At 34.4% G+C, this 23,674-nt stretch overlaps 1 protein-coding gene across 2 annotated transcripts in view; it reads left to right on the top strand.

Moving 5' to 3' along the window:
- LOC139685782 (RNA exonuclease 1 homolog) overlaps nucleotides 1–23,674 on the top strand; it is a 70,766-nt gene that overhangs the window by 35,906 nt on the left and 11,186 nt on the right. For both annotated transcript variants that reach the window (XM_071582897.1, XM_071582898.1), the window contains 6 exons: nucleotides 6,232–6,383; nucleotides 11,176–11,310; nucleotides 11,398–11,512; nucleotides 16,319–16,438; nucleotides 18,357–18,620; nucleotides 21,504–21,801. In XM_071582897.1, coding sequence (XP_071438998.1) covers nucleotides 6,232–6,383; nucleotides 11,176–11,310; nucleotides 11,398–11,512; nucleotides 16,319–16,438; nucleotides 18,357–18,620; nucleotides 21,504–21,801 — 1,084 coding nt within the window. The remainder of the gene's footprint in view (nucleotides 1–6,231; nucleotides 6,384–11,175; nucleotides 11,311–11,397; nucleotides 11,513–16,318; nucleotides 16,439–18,356; nucleotides 18,621–21,503; nucleotides 21,802–23,674) is intronic.

A 23,674-nucleotide genomic window follows, 5' to 3' on the forward strand; every position in this document is an offset into this window, starting at 1 on the left:
GGGTGGTGGATGTTCCAACACTTCATAGTGCAAGTCTCTTAATTTTCGCATCGGCAAGGCACTTATGTGGGCAGGTGCATTGCCCTAGTGGAAAAAGTTTTTTCCTTTGCATGTCAGGCCTGGATGCCCGAATTTTTACTCTCAGTTTTATTAGAAGGTTAGAATAGTAATCCACTGCTATTGTTTTACCTTTTTCAAGATATTTGATTGACAGAATTCGTTTTTATCCAAAAAAAATGGATACCATGACTTTTCCTGCCAATGCCTTTGTCTTCTTTGGAGTTGAAGGACTGGCTTCTATCCATTGGGTGAATTGTTGTTTCGATTTGGTAGTGCAATGACAATTCCATGTGTTATCCATTGTTACAAATCGATGCGGAAAATCACTTTTGTTTTTTGTAAAGTGCACTAAGCAATGTTTGGAAAGTATCATCTGAATGCAGTTTTAATCCCCAATGAGCAGGTACAGAACTTATTTTGCACAAAGCGTTGTATTGGGCAATTCCTTGAGTAAAATGTAACCAATATGTTCTTGATATCCCTAGAGTATTAACAATTTCATACACCTCCGTATACCAATCTTCCAAAATCATAAATTGAGTAGCTTCAGGCGTGATATGGTGGAAGTCGAACATAATGAATAACTGATCAAAATACTTTTCCAAATTCCAAAGAAACTGCCACTTGATAACATTTTTTTATTTAAATAAAAAAATTTTATCAAGGGGAAGAGTTTTTTGATCAGTTATTCATTCCAAAATCATGTTATCCACTTTTTTGATGATTTCCAGTGTGGTTGCACTTTTTGGGTGTCCTTCTCATGGATCATCTTGGAGGCTTTCACGGAACTGTTTAAACTTGGCTGCCAATTTCTTCATAGTGGAAATGGGAGGAGAAGAGTCCTCGTATTCACTCACAATCCTTGAAAGAATTTTGGTCGGAATTTAACCTACTTAAGCAAAAAATTGATCACTTCTCAATACTCGATATTTTCCATTTGTAGAAACACATGCATCACAACTGATTGAAACAACTGACTACAGCAAACTGCTGGATGGATTGGCTTGCAATTTAACAGGGTGTCTACTTAAAGTTGTGCCAGCATGAGAGAAAAAAATCATGCGAGTAGTGGTGCCATATATGGGCAATACCAAGAAATTTTCAAACCACCCTTGTATTATGGCCTCAGGCCCAGGAAATGGGCAGTTTTTGATTGTCAATATGGTAAAATTGCTTTAAAACTTAGTGACTATGTTTTAACTTAAATAGATTATTGAAAACAATTTTGTTCTAGAATTTTGGCTTGATGTTGATTATATTTCCTTGAAAATCCTTGGAAACCTTAATTGCCATGTATTGCCATTAATTGTAATTATAATCTAAAATTTAATTTAAAAATGGGTGGTCATAACTTTGGAGCATGAATTGGCGCTTGAGGTAAACACTTAAATTTACTTTCCTTAAGGGACATGATAGTCCAGTTGTTAGGGTGCTGGATTATTAACTAGGAGGTTTGATTCTGTGGACTTTCAGCTTCACCCAAGCTGAGTGAATTTTTGGGTACGAGTTCTTCCTTGGAAACCATAGGTGGTACAGGGAAAGGAACTAGTACCCCCACCCTAATGTGTGAATTTCACATGGTGTTGGTCTTAGTATTAGGTGAACACTACTGTCACCTTTCAAACCATGTTTTGAGTTGAATACTGCATTTATTTTTTATATTTCTTATTGATTGCACTGCAGCTGTAATGAGCACATGGGGTTATTAAAATGGTTCTATGAAGGTTAAATTATAAGCATGATTTTATTTGATCTGCATTTCTAATTACCAAATACCCTAATGCACTGCTGTGTAGTTTGACATATATTTCTATTCCCTAGCATTTGGTGAATGATGGAAAAGTATATAATTCTGGATTAAGAAATATTTTAATTGGAAATATTTTATTGCGTGAAGATTGGATGTCTACTAGGATTTTTCATGAATAAGTTTTTTCCAATGTGAAGTTGCCAGAATGCTTTATGCATGTTATGAATGAAAAGAGGCAAGACAAGCACTTATATTTGTCAATATAATAAATTGTTACTAATATTTTCATATACATTAAACTCTTGATTATCATTGCTAATGACTGCAGAATGAAATGCAGATAATCAAAAAACCCATGTAACCAAAATATGTTGTGATATATACAGATATTTAAATAGACTTAGGTTTTCATTCCTTGTGATTAGTGCACATTTTTTAGTACATTTATTCCATTTTCCGCCATTTTCAAAAGGGTGGAAATATAGTTTTCCAGAACAGAACTATTATCAAGTGAATTGTAGAATGTAATTTCCTCAGACAGATAAACCAATCACAAAGCCAAGAAAAAACAAATTTCTGGCAAAGGACGGATATTGACAAAATATCGATGATTCAAATTCGTTGCTATCATTTGATACCGATTAAAATGATAAGCGTAGATAGTTAATGACTATTTTGTAGCATAGGAAAGCTATGCATTTGCTCGCTGTAAAGGAGAATATGGATTTCTCAGGGCTAATGATTGCAAGGGACACAATGTTAGGAAATTACGGATAGTAAAAATCATTTAAATTGAAATATTTGAGTTCAATTAACAAGTATTGATTTTGTAAAATTGAAAACTTCCCAATAAATTCAATGTATCAAACTTGTATTTTTAAAAAAAGTTTAATAAAGCTTCAACATTTTCAATTATCTTTTGTAATTTTATTAGGATTTTGAGCTGCTAGGAAGAGGAGAGCATGGATAATATATAAATATGGGGACAAGGAGGAAACAAGCAATTACAGTCCTAATTCCCTCACATCCATTTAGTACAAGGTTATGGAATATATAGTTGCTAGTTCGATCGTGAGACACCTTGATAATATAAATTATCTATGACATAGATAAAAATATTTGGGGTTGGATTAAAGACTTTTTGAATGGTTGGGTACAAAGAGTAATGATAGATTGTGTTTGCTCAAATGCAGTAGAAGTTACTTTAGGTGTTCCCCAGGGGAGTGTTATTGGACCTCTTTTATTCCTACTTTGTATTAGTGACATTGACTCTGTATTCAGTAGTCAGGTACGTTTTTTTGCAGATAATACAGTGGTTTACCATGATATCAATGATCCTTAGAACAGAGCAGCTTTATCAGATGACCTTCATGCTATACAATGCTGGTGCGACACTTGGCAATTAGAGTAAAATTTAAAAAGGGCGCAGTCTTAAATTTTTGGAAAAAGACCAATTCCCACCTAAATGCCTACTGCATTGGGAGCATGGAAATGGAATCTGTAGACTCAATTAAATACCTAGGTTTTACCATCATTTGCGATCTCTCCTGGGGTGAAACACATACAGGGAATATGTGGACAACCTTACAAAAAATTAGGATTTATTAGATGAGTACTTGGTAAATGTGATGAAAAGGTCAAAGAAAAATGTTATCTGTTGTTGGCTAGGTCTCATTTAGAATATGCTGCAAGTATATGGAATTCTCACAAAGTTGGATGAATTGCCACATTGGATCGCGTGCAGCGTAGAGGATCTAGATTTGTTAAACATTGTTATGGTAAACTTAGTAGCGTATCCAAAATATTGGAGCAGCTAGGCTGGGAATCACTGACAAGAGTGAAGATTAAATTACAGATTGAAACTCTTGCATAAATTTGAAGGACGTCTCTTTAACAATATGTTGAAAATATACTATTACCCCCATCAAACTACGGCAGGAGAGATCATTTTGATAAAATTAAAGGGATTAAGTGTACAACAGATAGATTTAAGATGTAATTTTTTCCACGGACAATTGGGGATCATAATAGCATTGTTCAACCACGGTACGCTCATGTTCAGGTAAAACTATTCTGGTATGTATTCAACCCCTGCCACACACACTTGCAGTGGCTTTCAGGGTATATACATAAATAAATAAATAATCCATGCACAGATAATTGAGATTTTACTGTATGTATGTAAAGGCTCAATTGTATGCAATTTTAAAGAGAATTTCCCTAATTCTTCAGTTATAATGCAAGATCATCTGAATATAATTGTATCATCACATTAATTCAATAGTTTATTGGCAATCGTAAATTCATTACATCTAAGAATATTCATAGATATAAGGATATACGGCTTTGCATATTCTTCTTTACTTAGGATGTTTTTCTTGGCACCATCATTAATGTGTTCACAACATTTCCCCAAACCTTGTTTAATTATCATTAGATTGACTACATTGCTAGAGTCATTAATCCATTATGTGATTAAACCTAGGCCTGATTTCTTATCTTTTGTTCTCTTTCAGTTTAAATCCTTTTAATATAAAGTTGGAAATTCCTTGACCGAAGACTTGATTATCGAAGAAATCTTTTTGGGAGTTGGTCTCATCATCTCATCCATAATTATGCCCTTTTTGTAACATAGTGTGGATTCACCAAAAATAATAGGAAGAAAAGTGAATGAATGAATGCTTTGATGTACATTAAATCTTTGAAGTTTGGCAATTACTTTTTTATATTTAATATAATGGTTATGGAATGCATGCATGCCCAATATAATTATGTGGCTCATAAAACAAGGGGTGTAGAATAATGTTTTACCATGTTTACTACTTGAAGTGGAGATGAATTTCATTGGCCATAGTTTAAATGTGTTTTTTATAAAATACTAGTAGTTTCCATTGTCATAATCTTAAGAGAAGTATACAAATGTTTTAGTTGGTAAGCAGTTGCAATTGATGGTATCTTGCCATTCTCTGTTATTGTGTAACCACATACTTGATGACTTACATCCTGGTATGATAGAAAAACTCTGCCATTCATATTCTGCTGACTATATCCCTCTGACGTCTTCTGTTGTTAGAGATCTTGCACCCATATAAGTCTTGCTTGGAGGTTTTTATTCCTAATTTGACTACAGACCGTTACCTTATCTTTAATTTTGTGTATCTGAAGATTGTACTTTTTCATCTTCCACTTCATGGTGACTAGTATTCGGGTGGTCTTTTTTCTTTATTGCAACTATAGCTGCAAATTTATGCATACTTATACCTCTCCTTCATCCTTTGTCAGCATGCAAGTGTGCACCACTAAGGTATTTGTGTGTTTTATGACTATCTTCACATTAAGATTCTTTCTTTGTACTGTAGGAATTTCTTCACTCTCATTGCAGCACTTTTCCACAAAATCATGCCCATTCCAGCATTATATTCTTGAAGCCTGTGTGAATGATCCTCTTGCTTTCACTTCAAGAGTCTCCTTTGAGCCATTTTATTTTACTTGCACACAAGATATCGAACTCAAATTGAAGAATTTCTACCTTTACATCCTCTTGCCTCCTGTATACTGGGAATGCCTGGACATTCCAAGTCCTAATCATAATTTGATTACCAAATTTTACTGATCTACTCTTTCTAGTAGTCCTTTCCCAGTGATTTGAATTGGTTTATGCCTAAAATATTTTAATGGAGAGGGTTCTTGTCACTTTTTTAAAATCAACCAAATAAATAATGTTTTGTTGGTTGCTCCTCTTTGGGATGGGAGTGGTTTCCCAATGCCTAGGAATTGTAGTGCTGCAGAAGTTGAAGTCATTTTTACCATGCCTGCAGTGAGATGTGTTGCTGCTCTGACCACTATGGTCTCCACCTTCATTCAGTTAAGAAAAGTGGCTGACCCCTTCTCTAGGTAATTAGCAGCCTATTGTTGGTGGCACCCACTCACCAAGGCATGGGACTTTCTTACCCTTTCATTTAATTTTTAGGTCATCTTGTGCAAGGATTGTGTTCTGTTGTTTGCAAGCACTGCTGCTAAATGTCCTTGGTTGCTTATTCATTAAGCATAATCATTTATTTCGCAGCTAACTTCTACATCTAGAGGGTGACTCATCATCCACTATGTGGAAGAAAATCAAGAGCTTAAGGCTAAACTATTAGATGCAAATCATATTTTCTCAGTTATATTCCTTGGAATATCTTTAAATTTAATTTTAGTGAGAAAGTTCTTATTTGGAGAATAATATATCATGAGTGTTAATGTAAAACATATTACCAATTAGCATTCAAATTTCCTGGTGTTATTTATGGGTACCAGTGTATTTGCATTGGTCTTAGGCATGTAAAAAATTAACTAGTTCACTTTGATGTGTAAGAAAACTGAGTCAATAATATTATCTATGTAATAATTTTAACTCATTTCTATTGATTAATTTACAGGGAAAAGAAGAATTGCACATGTCCCAAATGTTTCAAAATTGTTGGATGCCAAAGAAAAAATTATTGCTGAAGTTCAGAGTGCGAAATCTGAACCAACAAAATCTCAGACCATTGCTAAAGGCTCACAGAGAGTTGCCCATGTTCCACCTAAGGTATGGTTCTATTTTAAAGGTTATTTTCTTGAGTAACTGAATTGTGATCAAATATGTGAATTGTATCTTTCATTTTGTATGCATTTCCATGTGCATATGTATCTTTCATTTTGCATGCATTTCATCTCCATGGTCATTGGAAATTAATGGCAATTTTAGAATGACCTATACATAAGACAATCAGACAGCATCGAAGAGGCTAGAATAGAACCTTTTCGCAATAGTATCAGTGGGGTAAAACTAATATAGAAATAATCATTGAAGACATCCGTTGAAAATGTTGTAGTACAACATTTTTTGTCTAATTGCAAATTCTGAAGAAGTTGCTATGCATGATGTAGTGTCTATTTTAACTACTCCCAGGCGTTTATGAAATCAATCATGTTTTTTCATGGAAACCACAAAAAGCTGCCAGAGTGTAAGATCGCCTGTGCAATTTGATGATTGCTTTTGTGTTTGACAGAAACATGTTGTGCTTGTTCTAAAGATTTCTTCTTCGGATGATTTTAGGATTAGTAGGCCAAAATAATAGCAGAGAAACAAGGTGTAATTTGCAGGAACTTTATCGAGTTAAATAATGTGAGAAAATATCAACCAGGGAAAAAAGGTAAAGAATCCGGGATAAATCCTTGTTAAATTTTGTTTTAGGCATTACATACATACATATTACCCTGAGCTACCACTAGGGTTTTTGACAGGGGGTAATTACTCACCAGAATAATATTGACTTGAAATACTTCTCCCCCCTGATGCAGTTTGATGACGTTACTCTGATCCCTTATTGTTGGTTGGAAAAATAAAATCTTAAATCTACCTATCCCACACTTAATCTCTGATTTATTAATTGGAAAATCTCTCCTACAATTTCATTCATTCATTAAATTAATTTATCCATTGTAGGTGAAGCATAAGCTATTTCGGTAAGACTTTTCATTGTATAAATTGCTGAAAAAACTCATTTCAATGCAATTTTACATCTGTATTTCAAGATTATTTCAAGCCTTATCTTTTTCATCTTCTATATTTATGTTTGCTGCTTACATGAACACTGCAACAAATAGTCTCTCTTGAGGTATGAAGATTTTCTTTTTACTATTCTTCCTTTGATAATTAATGCACTCAAGATGAAGGTGGTGAAGGCAATATCTTTGAAGGCATAGTTGCCGTAGCAGCTAAACGTAAGGGCCAACGTCAAAGCCAACCAACTCAAGATTGCTAGAGGCCATACTGTATGACCATAGTAGTAGCAGTATTTAGGGGAGGCAACTGACAGCTTAGGTCATTTGCGCCATAGGGGATGGATAGGAAAGGATGAAGGGTGGAGAGAAACCCGGCGTCAGCATTAGCCTACTTTTAACAAAAGTCGCCAAGGGGTCCGCAGCTTAACGTCCCATCTGATGGACGGAGTATTCACTCAAAGTACCCTGCACAAAGCACCTCAAGTAGGGATCGAGATACTTCTGAAAAATATTCAACACCGCCGGGATTTGAACCCTGGCCCTCTGTGTGGGAAGCCAGTATGATAGCCACCGCACCATCTCGATCCCCCCATATAACCATAGGCTCACTTGGTAGGAGCATAGTGCATTATACCCCTCAATATATCCACTTTGATTTTCTTGATTTCAGAGTACTTTAGTGCATTTGAATCAACATCTTAAAAATATGTACCTTAGAATGAAGTTCACATTGGCCAAGCAATATCTTTATATATGTCATCAAGCATGACGCAATATACTGTGATGAAAAATGTTATAAAGATATAGCTCGACCAAACTTTCATGCGCAGAAATTCATACCAGTGATATCTGTCCTTCAAATATGATTTTATATCATTTTTGGTGATTTCACTAGTCACGCAGGAGACTTCAACCCATGCACATCGTGGAATACTGCTGGATTTTGAACCTTTAAATTCTGGTTTTGTGCAACAAAACATTCGCAAATTATTCTTTTATTACAGTATGTTTTTTTAAACTTAAATTTACGAAACCCTCAGAATCGTAGAGCATGTCTAGTTGATTATAAAATACAGTGGTTCTATGGTTTTTACCTGCAGGCTGAGTATTACCATCACTTCAAGTGTCATATTGTTCACCTCTTTTACTTCAATTTGATATTTGGTAAACTCAGCAGTCTCTCCCTAGATAGGTCGAGCTGAACGTCTTCATGATGCCCTACTACTTCCACGGTATCAGGCTGAACTGCACCATGGTTGATAGCTATGTTATTTGTGATGATTGGCTGAGAATCACTTCCTACGGAAGGAACTACCTTCTTATCATGGCATGTAAATGAATCCACAAAGATCTTCCTAACTTATGTATTACGAGATGCTGATTTCTTGACTCCACATTCTGCGTGAGAAAAAAATTGCACGATTGTTAAAAATCTTCAACTCTCTTTTTGAATCTGTAAAGCCAAACAGTGTCATTTAAAAATTAGTAAAGATCAGACTTCAAGGTTTCAAGGTTAATACACTTGATCATTGAAATACCAGGAGAGATATTATGCAGCAATATACACCCCAAATGGTTTTCTATGAATATTTGCTTTATTATAATTTCAATTATTTTGCGATATCATTTGTATGATTTAAGATTTAAGGAGAGCAGTTAACTATGTATTTTGCTTATGCATTTGACCAATGACTGGTTGTTTATTGGTTTTCAATCGTAGGATTTCATATGCTATTATGAAGGGATGAAATACTATCAGCTAGATGGTAAAGCTATGGTTTTAGAGAGAACGTCTCAAAGAAATCATGAAAGAAAAAAATATCAACCCAGGAATTCTTAGTTAAGTCAAAAAAATGAATGAAGAAACTATTTTATTTATTTGTTTAAAATAACTATAGAGGTAGGGATATTTGATGCAGTAAGAAAGAATCTTTCTATGTATGTCTGGTTTTCTTCAGAAAATAAAAGAAATAGCATATCAAACTTCCTTTCTTAATTCCTGTGAGAAATTCCATATCCCTCCACACATCCTTTCAATTAGGAAACTGGGAGTACGAAAGGAGGTATTGGGTGCAAAGCACTTGGCGGGGACCCAGGTGACACAACCGCTAGACTCTTTAACAATAACATGACTATGGAGCAGGGTACAATGAAGGGGCAGGATCGACATTCAATGTTGATATGATGAAGGGGTGATTATGTATAAAATAAATATGTATTATAATTACGCATTGAGCCAATTTTTGGTGGAAATAAAGGCAAATGAGTTTGTCAATTGATTAAAAAAATGTTACAAAACTGCATCGTCTCCACTTCATCAAAAAATTGCATAAAAAAAGGATAAACAGAGCAGAGTGAGTTTTATACAAGAAATTGAGAATAAGAGTTGATTAAAATGTTTTCAGTGTTAAAAAATGTGAGCACTTCTGAGTGTATGCTTACTATCTCAACACCTGGCCGCCTGACCATATAAATGTTTAGATGGATCCCTGATACCCAGATTCAAGGTATCAGATTTTGTGATAAAATGCATTTATGATTTTTCTTTGTTCTCCCTAATTATTGTTCAGTAGTATAATTTATACTTGCTGTAGTTCTCGCTTCATTCACAGTCCTTAGGAGTAGTGTAGGTGGCAACTTAGGCAATATCATTGCTGTTAACCAGTCAATACCAGTGATGTTAATGAGTAATTTATAGCTGTATACCTGGCAGATTTTAGTAGATTTGTTGGGTATAAAACAATGTTGACCCACAGCTAGAATATTGTTTCCATAAAGAAAGTTTAGCAAATGATTGTATTAAATGTTCATAACAATCTTTGCGAATAGTTTAATTTGGCTGGTTGGTTTGGCTAGTTATATTTAAATCATCTGCAGCACCTTTTCTTTTATAAATAGGCACATATTTTGAGCTCCTATTGGAGGGTGAAAATATTATTAATTTATGATATTAATTAGATGTCGCTGTGGATCTAAATGAGGCCATATGAAGTAGGGATTTAATCTGTTAATATCATGTAGACTAGGTGCATCATTTGAGAACATTTTTTAACTATGACTATGAGTTCAAATTCCAAACGTGACACGAGAAGTATATATTTCTATTTCTCTCTGTGTCTAACTAGGGAGGGCATAGTCAATATCATCTATTCCTATTTGTTTGGGTTTAACCAAATATGTAAGGCAATTTAGGTTTATTTATTTATTTAGGTTAGGCAAAGTAGGTTTGAAATGTAAGGAATGCTTTTTGAGCAAATCATGAGAGCTCTGGAATCATCATGAAGACCGACAGAACTTAAAGCTTCTTATCCACATGTTTCTTTGTCAATTTTCCAAGATTTCTTGATTCTGTTAGAAGAATTAAGGATTTTGGTATTATTAAATTCTATATTTGTTGCATTTTCTCTATGGTGCTTAAAAGTAATCTGCCAGTAATTCCTCATCATTTGATTCTTTTGCCAATACAAAATGATTCTTCATATTTGCAGGAAAAAGAGAAACTTCAGGCATAACCCAAGTTTTTCCATGTTTCTCTGTTGGCATCAGAAGCTTCTGCCCTAAAGGAGAAGCCACATTGAAGTAGGACGAGATCTTGTTAAAAAATAAGTCAAAATTTACATTAAAATAGTGCATCATCATGAAAATCACCACAGGACTCATGTTTATCTATGTTGATGAAATCAACCTTGTTTATAGGTAGATTTCTGTCGGTCAAGTTTATTAGTTTTGTGGGAATGTGTGTGTGTAGTGATATCAATGGCTTTTTGAGGAAGTCTTTACTAGATCACTTTTTTGTTTGAAATAATATTTTTTTCTTCTTTCCCTGTGCACAGGAGGTTACTTGTAGACCATTAATATCATCAGTTGATGGATCAAAAATACCAGCTAATGTTCGACAGAAGTACTGTAACCTTATGTTTGATGAGCTACTGAAGAAAATGGAATCAGAGGAGGATTGTTGCCGATTGGTAATATATTAGGAGATAGGTTAATGCATTTTTTTATTTTATTTGGGTAAAAGTTTATTGTAACATCCATGTTTTAATTTTTTTTAGGCTCTTATGGAAGAGGAAAGTTGTTATTCTCGTAGTTCATCCAGAAATGTGTATGTGAATCTAGCCATAATTACTATCCAACGACTAAGAAATTTGGCGGTTACAGAAGGGAAAGGTGAGGGAAAAAACTGGATGTAAAATTTATAGCCATAGATTACTTAGACCCTGATGTACGGGTAATGTCAAATTTGGGAAATATAATATTATATAATATTATATAATATTATATAATATTATATAATATTATATAATATTATATAATATTATATAATATTATATAATATTATATAATATTATATAATATTATATAATATTATATAATATTATATAATATTATATAATATTGTTACCTGAACTTGTATGGATTTAATTAAAACCCAACTAGAGTACAGATAGAAAATGATAATTCAAAGGTTTTATGTGATATTCTTTTTCCATCATTGAATTGAATATTTTCTGGCCTTATCTACTATCATGACTATCATATAGTTTGCTTGTATGAAGTAAAATAATCCTGTCAATTCACTAGAATAGTTTTGCAATCATCCTAATACTTCATCTAATATCTAGTATAAATATAGCTCTGGCCTACAAAATTTGATGATGAATTCATTTTCCCTCATGCTGGTCATTTGTGCATTTTTATGTAAACATTAGGTGTGCTTTTGTTTCCATGCTAGTTGCTAAGAGCATAGATAAATTCTTAAAGGACTAAACTGCGTAAAATTTGGTTGCTCCTGCTGCTTAAAGGATTTTTACCATTTCTTATTTATTTTGGCAGATAATAGAAGTTTTTTAAGGCTAGACAAGCTTTAATTCCTCAAATTGTTTATTTGAGACATTTCAACACAATGAATTTTAATTTTGTTGATTCTATAGTTCATCCTCAAAAACATGGCAACCTACTGTACCAACCTACTGTATGGGACCACACTCTTTCCAGGGTTTTGAGTTTTGAGCAGGGTTTGAGGGTTACACTAACTCTTAAGTATCTATATTACAAAATTCTTTGCATAAAGTACTTATCATCTTTGAGCATTTGACATCTTAGCTTTGGAATAAAGAATTAAATATGGTGGAAACTAATGCAATGAGCATATTAGTTCCGCGATCTTTCTTGTAAAGCAAAACCCTCATTTAGCGAAAAAAATTCCCATATAAATTAATGCAAAACACAATAATGTGCTCCATGTCAAAAAAATAAATTATGCAAAAGATTTATTCGGAGGAAATGATGTATACTGTAGAACCTTGCTGAACAAACATCTTGCATAGCGAGTAATTCACATAATTGGCAAAAATATTGTGCCCAAAAATCACTCATTTAATGAGTGACTTTTCACATCATGAATAATGAGATTTCCGAAATAGAAGCGCACCTGCTATGTCAGTTTGTGCTTGGCATTCCTTCTGCTGGCATGGTAGGGTTGCTAATGATCACACATTTTTTCCAAACTTGTAGTCAGGCATATTATTTGTGATTTTTTTGTGTGCAGTGTGCTTCAGTACTTCTTGAAGTCACCTTTAAAATCCTCTGCTGCCTTTGATTCAGAGCTTGTAGCTTCACCATGCCTCACAATGACAATGGATGCCGGCTCTTCTCTGAAACTTCTCGAACCATGCTTGGCTTCCCTAAAATATTCCTTACCCGACTTCTTTTTAATGAGTTTGGAAAAAAAATCACAAATAATATGTTTGAGCACGTTTGGAAAAATGTGTGATCACTATCGACACTAAGGTGCTAGGGGAAGGAGAGCTAATCACAAACTGAAGTAGCAGGCACACAATCATTCCAGAAATCCTCACTACTTAGCACTGGTTATGCAAAAAATCACTCGTTAACCAAGTCGTTTTTGGACAAAATATTTTGGCTTGTTATGTGAATTACTCACTATGCAAAATGCTCGTTAAGGAAGGTTCCACTGTAATTTAAAGAATTCAAACAACATTTATGAATAAGAGAATTATGTTTATTACATACCACATTTTTACTGCACTCGTTTCTAACAATAAAAAATTGTGGAAAATGCCAGTCAAGTTAGTTTGCTGCAATCGTTTTTATATCAGATGTCGTTTAGGTAAATTCCAGTTGTGATAAAGAGAGAAAAGAAATAATCTAGGAAATATTGAGCGACTAAGTGTTTAGATACATGATCATCTCTCTGAATGTTGAATGTGAATTTAACAGATGTTAATAATGTGGCTCAAGAATTGGATCAAAAACATTAAGTTATTTATAAACTAAGGTTCAGTAATCCAGTATTGAAAAAATAAGATTGGGAACACACACAATTCTTATGGAGATGGAAAGATTTTTCTTTTGCCATTTGAGTAAATAAAAAAAATCATAATTCCTTTATTTCTAGAGTATGATCTAGAACTGATCCCATGAAACGTTTGAAGAAAGTAGGCCCTAGCTATTGGGTAATCGTTTTAAGTAGAATAATGGAGTCACTGAAAGGGACTGGTGAAATGCAATCATAATAAATGGTGCTTAAGAGTCTTCAGGGTTCGTCCGGAAAATAAGTGTACTGAGCTCAGGAAAAAAAATGTATTACACTTTTACATATCTTAAGCTAATATTCCTCAAAATAGGACCCTTGTGAGTCGATACACTTGTTCCAGCGGCGTTCCCATTCCTGGAACGCTCCTGCGAAGGCATCATCGGGAACCTCTCGAAGACTCGTCGTCGACCTCTTCTCTGCCCTCCACGAACATCTTGTGCCACCGAAAGATCATGTTTCTGGACATGGCTGACTCCCCGTAAGCGTGGTTAATCATACCGACAGTTTCGGTAGACGATTTCCCAAGCTTTACCGCAAATTTGATGGAATAACGCTGCTCCAAAAACTTCGGCATCGCGTTCCGTGACGTGGGTCGAGCGTGGAGGTTCGCGTTAATAGAGCTCCTCACTACACCACAGCTCAGAGCCGACTGCCTTTTTCAGCGTCGCTTACCAACATACCCCCCTCCAATCGCAGCCCGTCAGAGCGGTGCTGGGCGTACCTGGAGCGGCGCGCCCAGCCCAGGAGTCAGTACACTTATTTTCCGGACGAACCCTGTACAGTTACCAAAAATAATGGCTGCCATCTTAGTTGGATTTAACTGAAGATGATTGGTTGCACGTATGAAGTGTGGGAGTTCTTCAAGGGAGGAATGGATATATATTCACAATTCATCCAAGTAAGGGGTTTACTTAGAATAATAAACATTATTTGCCAAATCCAGAGTATTAAGGGTAAACATTAGGGATCCAAGAATAGAACCACGAGAAACCATTAGCCAATAAGATATGGCATCATGGAAATACATTGCAACATGACTTCTGCATGAAATAAATTGATTACTGGGCTAGTTATAAATTCAAAGATTTCAGTGTAGTTAAAATTATTGGGTGGTTGACATGATCCAAGTCTTGCTATACTTGATGAAGACCATAATAGTTACCCATGTCTTATCAATGGCGTGGTGTCTTCAATAACCTAAAGCAGGGACTTCTTAGTAATGAACCCTTCTGGAAGTGTGATTGAAGAGGGTTTAGTTTACCAGTTGACAACAGGTATTCAGTAACATTGGAGTAAAGTCTTCTCAAATGTTTTGTAAAAGAGCAAAAAGGATTGGTGTGAAGGAGTTTCTGAAGATCATAGGCTTGAAGTCTGACAGATTTTGAAGCTTATTTACCTTTTTCATTTGTTCAATAAGAACCTCTAATAAGCTGGTGGAATTTGAACTTGGATTTAGGAATAAGTTAAAAATATCAAGGATAGTTGTCAGAAGGACTTGAATGGAGATTATGAACACATGTTGGGGATTTTTTCACTACCTGAAAAATTGGTTTTGTCAGCTTTAAGTTTTTAAGGGTGGTTTTGGGTAGGACATTCTGGGGATGTTCTCATGTAATGGGACAGATCTATCATTGGGAGTGAAAGAGATATTGGTAAGTCCATCATACAGTCCTGTACAATTTTACTGGGGGTTAGAGAACTTATTCCAGAGGTCAAGAGATATATAGCTTAAAAGTTAATTAGATTCCTGAGGTAATGCCCTGAAGTTCCTCAATTTGCTCCATGCTGACATTTGGTCTTAAATTTGTTTGATGATAAAAATTTCTTCAGTGTGGAATTAGTGGATGTTTCTTTCACTACTTTCAGGATATGGCATAGTTGGATGAGCATCATTAAATGTTACTGCCCTGTGGCAATGTTACTGATTCTACTATGGGGATAGAAATTATCTGTGTTATTACTGCCAAGAGTTATTGAAATTGGAATTGATGTTATGCAGTGCCTTAGTTAATGTCACTTCTAGATTGAGTTGAAGAAAAATATGAACATATGAATAGGTGGTTAAAGGGATGATGGCCACCGCTGTTTGCTATTTCCACATTTACTGGTTTATGAGCAGGTGTTGCATGATTAGAATAGAACAAGTCACTATGTGGTGACAGGTCCTAGAGGATTCTAATGTGAACTGGAAATGAATAATCTGAGCATTCAGATACTTACATTTGTGCTAATGAATACCCAGGAAAAGTGGGATTCTAACTGTGAGCAATTAGCTGCTGGCCAAAAACCATCTAAGGAGGTAAATATGACTGTTGATGAGAGAATTAAAAGTCTTGCTCGACTATGCGAGTTATTGTACTATCCTTTTGAGTAAACTAGGAGAATGAGACCAAACAACTACATTTTCTAAAGTTTCATTTTTGTGGCCTCATAATTATGTACTTAGCGTAACATTAATTTCCAAATCAAAATGCCCATTGTTCCTTTCCTGGTCTCTGCCACTCATTGTGAGGAAATTAATGATGAAGCATTAGGGTAAAAGTTTAGACTCTAGTTCATCTTCTTTTAGGGATTAATTACTGTGATGTTATGTGTAAATTATTTAGGTAACTTCATTTTGTTAATTTATTTTTCAGATGTAACTTCAGGAGGAAGCAAAATCACTGTTCGACATGAGAATGTCATTGGAGGCAAAAGTAAAGCCCAAGGGCTTTGGAGTATCATACCATCAAAGAAAGGACCTGCTGTTTTGGATGGTTAGAGTGAATAATATTTATTAAATATGAATTAGCTGAGTAACAATCATTAAGTTTATATCTGTGAGTCTTCCATTTGCTGAAATAGTAAAAAAACTAAATATAACTAAACTAGATGAAAAATGGAAGGCCAAAGAATTCTGAAGTTTAAGCGAAGAATTGCTCATAAAGCTTACCTGATCAAGTTTACAATGGGTACAACATTAACTGCCTTTTTATTTTTTATTCCATAAGATAAAATTATTTCGTTGATAATTATGTGGTAATGGCTACAGAGGAATATCAGATTAATCTTTTTTTATAAGTTTTACTAAATAAGGTAGGCGTTTATTTTTTGATGATTTACTTGGTAGAAGATTAGTAATACATCAAAAGAAAATCTGTGAGGAGGTAAAATGTTTTGACATTCATGAACTGCCTCTATGCTTCAGTAGTGCAATATTTTTCATTCTTATGTGTCAAATTTATTTTGAAAGTGTAAAGAGTATTCCTTGTTGATTAATGATCACGCCTAAAGCTGGTTAAGTTGTTGGCAGTATACTTCTATTTTTCACTTACTGTCTGTACTACTTTCTGAATTGCATCATTAGTCACCTTCCCTTCTCAAATGGTTCTTATTAATTCAGTATGTACTGTTGTAGTTATTATTTAAAAAGTGTCACATTCAACATTGATGTTTTCATTCATTATTTCCTTGTTTGTGAAAATACCTTTGCTGGGCGTTGAGAAGTCCTCATTATCTACTGTCTACTTGATATGTAATGAAGCATACCTTGTACAAATTATTTGTTTACGAAATTGATTTTATGATATGTCGTTGACCTGATGTGTAATTTCAGTGGCACAGATTTTATTGACATGACTGAAATATTGCATCATAGGCAGCCATTGACAATTGAAACATGTTCATTTGATGCTGCATTAAAATTAAGCGTTAGCCATGACAAATAATCAGATGACGCCCTATGTAATACTGCAAAGGTTTGCGGTGAGTCTTTTCTTCTCAATAGTACAGGTAGAATTTGTTTTAAAATGCTACAACGGGAGGCAAATTTGAATGAAGGTAGAGCCAAAGATCCAGTCATTGCTCTAACAAGTACAAGACAAACACTGACATTGCTGCTACAATTGTGAGCGATGATCATTACATCAGCATTAAAATTGTCAAAAAGATATTAAATTTCATTGAGTGCCACCCACACCTTGAAAATTTGCACATCTGATGTTTTTGTGCAATGGGTTCCATGATTGTTCATACCCAAAGTTAGGACATGTTCTTAAATTTAGTTTCGGATTAGTTTATAGAAAACTGAAAAATATTAGGATATCACATGAAAATAATTATTAATGAAATTTCTCAATGTGTCTGAACAGAAATTACACCTTAAGGATTCATACCACACTTTATTTCTAAAACAAGGCTATTTTTGTTGTGGAAAAAAATTCTTTGCTCTTGTTTTATTCTGGTTAAAAGGTTTGAATCACAGCCAAATCAGCTTTTCATTATTATGTGAAGGATGTATATTTAATTTTATATTAGCCATTACAAACTTATTTACATGATATTTAATGTATTCAATTACAGGACACTGTATATTAGATGTTCCCAGATCATAAAAATATTTAGGTGCCCTGTTATGTTGATGCGAGGTGGAATGTATGATTTCAGTCAGCATAATTTTCTAACATATTAACTATATTATTTTTACCCTAAAAAAATTGATTTTGGAATTTTGTTTAACTTAAAGGACTCTTACACTCAATGTTGTCAAATTTTTGAAGGATTGAAAATAAATTCAGAACACATGTATGAGATGCAGTTGGTAATCACTAGTGTCAAATGGTTCGCAATTAGGTTTTAAAAAATGAAAATCACTCTTTTACATGATAGTCATTGATTTACTGTTGTGCTTTTCAGAGAGTTTAGCATACCAATTAATGATGGAAAAGTATGTAATGGCAGAGGATGAGTTGGTGGCCAACGGATATCCTAGGCCATGTCCTACGGAAAAAGGAAGGGCAATTATGATGGAGACAACTTTCAGGGGCAAAAGCAAATCCAAGAGTTTTACGGAGAGAATTTGTGATCGATGTGGCAAGGAATATTTTGTGGATGAAAAGGGACTTGGAAATCCTTCCGACAATTGTACGTTCCACTGGGGCCGGGCCTTTAAAACACGAGGTATAGTTTAATATAAGGGACATTTGCTCATATTGTGATGCAGGTGTCAATATATGTTTGTTTAGTTAATTATAATTGAATTCAACATTTTAATGAATCCCATCTCTGGTGGTTAATGCTTTAGTTGCTCTGTAATAAATTTTCACACTCTCACTAATAAGGCATGTAGTGCAAAAGTGAAAGGTATTTGGAAAATAATGAAAAAGTGAACAAATTCTGTAATGAAGTGTGAGGTGTCAGGTTTTCTTGTGAAGGTAGGCTAGGTAATGAGGGGTGCTGAATTGGTCTCAATTCAAATCCTATCTTAAATTGTTGACTACCAATTTATAATAATATAAACCAACTAGGTTGAATGCACTCAGTATGGGTTAATTTTTTAAGAGAACTATAGTCATTAGTATTCATTTGCTTCAGGATAGTTCCAAAAGTCAAGTGAGATATGTGAATTATAAATTGGGCCCTTATGTGTGCATCCGCTGAATCTGAGAAATAGTTAAGTTTATTATAAGGGATACTTATGATTATCTCAAGCCCAAAGTCAGAAGAAAAAATTCTATAAACAGATTGAATTGAGGTCTTGAAAGTAACTTCAATTTTTACTATTCAGGATACAAAGGTAATATTAAGTGGAAACTGTGATTTAATAGTCAAATGAACCGGATGAAAACCCAGGCATTGATCCTACGGAATATTTGTGCTTGTGTTCTGTTTGTCACTATCTAGAGCCTCCTGCAAGTCCCACAGGTGAACCAGGAGGGGTTTACTTTAGGCAATCAAATGATAAAGTAACTGTGGGTTATTAAGTTTCAAGGTGTTATAAACGGGAAATTGATCATTTGTCCATGATTATACAGCTCATAGTGAGTTATTATTGAATTATTAGCAGTCTTCCATTTAAGATAGGTTTCGAATGGACAGAGATTGAGAATTGCGTCATTCCTCAGCTCTTTCTAACTAAATGAAATAGTTTCTGGCGTCGCTTGGTGGAAATTCTTCATATTGAAATTAAATTTAAAATGCTTCGCCTTTCCATGTGGTCTTACCTGATGATGTTATGCCATAACGAAACCTAGGTCGTAATAAAAGTGGTTTATGTGGAAAGGCGAAGTATTTTAAATTTAATTTCAATAATTCTTTCTAACTAGACAAGCCTGACACCCTGAACGACATAAAACTGTGCCTCAAGTCTGCACGCTCCCGACTTCCTTTCAATCTATTCAAAATACCTTTCCTTTTCTTTCTCCTACCTCACCTATCTAACAATGTCCCCTTTACATTCCATCCCATAGTAAAATGCTTTGCATTTGCCTTTCCTGCTTTCTTTGGATTTCTCTCAACAATCAATCCCCAGCATGCCTAATACTTCTTTGTTTTCCTTTTCATCCTTCTCCTTTCCCAGGATTAAAGATCCTCCAGTCTATGCCTATCTTATTGCTTCGAAAAATTTGCTTCTGCAACATATTTATCTACACCCCTTACCATAGGATTAACAGTCTTTTTTTAATGTCCTTACTCAACATATTTGTCGCTGTTTCTCTCCTTATGAAAGCTTCTTTGCCAAATACAATTCTTCTTCCTACTCTCTTACTCCTTTGATCATTTTGGTCCAAAACATAGCCAAGATTGATTAACTGTTGCATTTGGTCTAGTTTTTTATCCTACTCCTGTTCAAGGTTGTCGTACTTGTGTTTTGTCCGACTTAGTTTAGCTTAACCTTAATCCTTTCAAAAGTGTAATAACAACTTTGTGGTGTCTACATTGATTGTCATTACAACTATTAAACTGAATGCAATGTAATAATTTCAGAGTGTAAAAATCATTCGCCTTAACCGGGATTCGAACCCGGATCCCTCAATGTCCGGTCGAGTGGTTTAGCCAGTTAAGCTATTGAGGCATCCTCTTAAACTCTGAAATTTTGGGGTCTTTTAAAGAAACAAGATGGAACTTGCACTTTGGAACTATTACACTGATTATATAATGTACTTAGCAATGTCCGTAATCCCTTGAATCACTGGTTAACTACAGCTTGGTTACCCAAAAATGTAACTGAATTTATCAGTTCCCTGCTGACTTTCATTCCTATGCACAGTACTTCCTCTGCCATTTTTACCATTTGAATGAAATAAAAATGAAATATCCCAAAACATATTGTCAAAGAATGGAATTCCAGTTGTAAAAATTCAATGGCAAAATCGGTAGAAAAAAGGTGGAAGGTCAATTAACATCAAGCATGCTTTTTTAGTCACTTGTAATAATAAGACAAGTAAACTCTTGATTATCCATGTGGAGATTATCTGTTTTGCGGAATATCCTTGCTATTCTCTTGTTCTAGAACATCAAAATTTTAATAAAATGAAAATCATGAAAATAATTAAATGATTTGAAACTTTGATACCCTTTTTAAAAAATACCAAAGTTTTGCCTGCTGCCAAGTTTTTAATTTTTTAAACGGAATCCAAAGTTGTCAATAGTTTTTCATGTTTTGATTTAAACAACCAAAAATGGTTATTTTCTTTATCAGACCGTTTTTGGCTACCCTAGATGAGTAGAAAGTTTAGAATCGATGATGACTAGCAACATGGGTTTCCATGATAAACTTTTTAAATATTTTTCTGTAATTTGGAAAATTCCATTCACAAAAATATGTAAAGAAATGAAATTCAAGAATAAAATTTTATCAATTTTCATTTGAAGTGTTGAACCTAGATTATGCTGTGGTCTTTTGATCCTATAAATACATTTCCTGTGGGATAAATAGAACTTTAAAATCAAAACCTATTGCGTGTATTTTTCTATGGTGTTTGAAAGTTAATGTTTCCTCAAATACCTATTTGTAGTTCATTAAATTGTTCCACTAATACCATTGACTACTTCAATCTACAGGCATTGGAGAACTTGAAACCAGATACTCATGCTGCCAGGGAGAGGCAAGGTCAGAAGGGTGCACTATGTGGGCCTGCCATGTCTCTGATATGTTCGATCCAGACAATTTAAGGGGTTTTGTACAAACCCTTGAAAAGCCAAATGCGACACCAGGGAAAATATTTGCATTAGATTGTGAAATGTGTTACACCACAGGTGGCCTCGAGTTGGCAAGAGTGACAATCATTAACTACAAAGGCGAGTGTGTGTACGACTCTCTTGTTAAACCAGAGAAGACTGTATTGGATTATGTGACCAGGTAATTATATACTTAAGCACCTCACCTAAAGGAGTTTTTCTTTTATGGTCAGTGCAAATTGTTAATGAAGACCTGATACAACTGGGGTCTGAAATTTGCAACCATAATATTAAATTTAAATATTAAGTATTTCATTTATTTATTAAGGTAATAGGTATAGCAAAATGCAAAAGTGAGTGATTGATGTGCATCTACACCATTTATCAGACCAACCGAATACTGATTTTGCTTCTATAAACTGCTTAATAAATGGCTCTATGGCATATTTTGTTGTACATCACATCTTTGGATTCCTTGATACTCCTCAGTAAGAATTTCCGAAAATAAAGACTAGCTCACACTTTTTTGTGAGAAGAATGTGGCAATTTAATAAAGTGCTACCACTGTGGGTTAGTCTTCCCCTATGCCCCATAGACAAAACAAGGACTCGTATTCTTTCACACCTCTCCATCCCCAGTTGCCATGCCCTTTTTCTCATTTGACACCAGCATAAGAAATGTTTTCCTTTATGTGAAATTACTTAATGTAGTTCAAGATTGGTCCAATTAAGTGGCATTGCTGAGTATCAATCACTCCCCTTTGTTTTTTTTTCTTATGTACTAAAATGTGATACCTTGGGATATTAAAATGCAGTTTTTTACTACCAAAAACTTGGAAACTAAACAGGGAGAATTTTTTTCCAAAATGATAAAATTAAGTAAATATGTCAACTTTCCTAAAGTTTAAATCTATCCACAGAGAGTCGGTTTGATAGGTGAGGGTAGGGCCCACCCAATACTAATCCCAAGGTATGGGAAATTCACACATCAGAGTAGGCGGTAGCAAGTAACTCTCCCTATGTCACCAACAGTTTCCGAGGAAGTTCTGGTGCCTGAAAAATCACACAGATGGGGTGAAGTTCATGGTGTCCAAGTGCGTTCTTTGGAGTTAAATCCTGGCCCACACATGAAAAGCCTGGACTGCCACATCTTTTTTTAAAGTTCATAATTTTAACTTTTTTTATTTAGAAATTATTTTAAAAATTTTGTCTGACATTTTCATTAGTTAACTAAAGGAAGCGTACTTTTAAATGTTCTTTCGAACTTTTAACTATTCATCCTTGCATATTTCAAATAAGTGTATTGTATAGAATTCCTAGTTTTTCCCGAGATGAACTACAATGGTCAGAGAGTTTAAAAAACCTCTTATATTAGAGAAGTAGGAATTGATTTTTACGTTAAGGTGTCTATACTAATATAGTGAAAAAATCTAATGTGACTACATTGTCAATTGAAACACCTTTGAACCTGGTATATAAAGTGGAGCCTTGTATAACAAGGATAATTCTCTCAAAGTGAAACACTCGTTTAGTGAAGCAATTTTTTGCATATAAATAAATGTGAAATACGATAACAGGCCAACAAAGTAAATTATGTATGAGGCTCATTCAAAGAAAATTAGATGTACATTGTTTAGGTTCGTCGCTCATGTTCATCTTTTCATCTATTACAGAGTGAAGCAACCAGTAATGAGAAATCGATTTGTAAAAACAAAAAAGAATCAAAATAAATAGTTCATTAATTATTATATGAACATTATTCCTTTTTGTTTAAAAGCTGTGGAGACATTAGTTTTTGCTGATGCTTCAGAATTTTGTTAAAGTGCAGCTCAGCAAAATCGAAAAAAAATCAAACCATCTTCTTCTGGTCGCGGGTTCCTCTCTTTAACTTCTCAAACCACGCATGGCACCCCTTAAATATTTTCTTTTGGCTGTTGGTGATCCTGGCATCTTATTAAGGAGGATGGTGAAAATCACTTTCACATTTTCACAAGTGATATTCTTGTTAATAGTGTCAACTTGCAGTTACTTTTCTATTATCCATATGAGAAGCAA

This window comes from Hetaerina americana, unplaced genomic scaffold (genome assembly GCF_022747635.1).
Source record: "Hetaerina americana unplaced genomic scaffold, ioHetAmer1.1.p SCAF_12, whole genome shotgun sequence".
NCBI classification, from domain to species: Eukaryota; Metazoa; Arthropoda; class Insecta; order Odonata; family Calopterygidae; genus Hetaerina; species Hetaerina americana.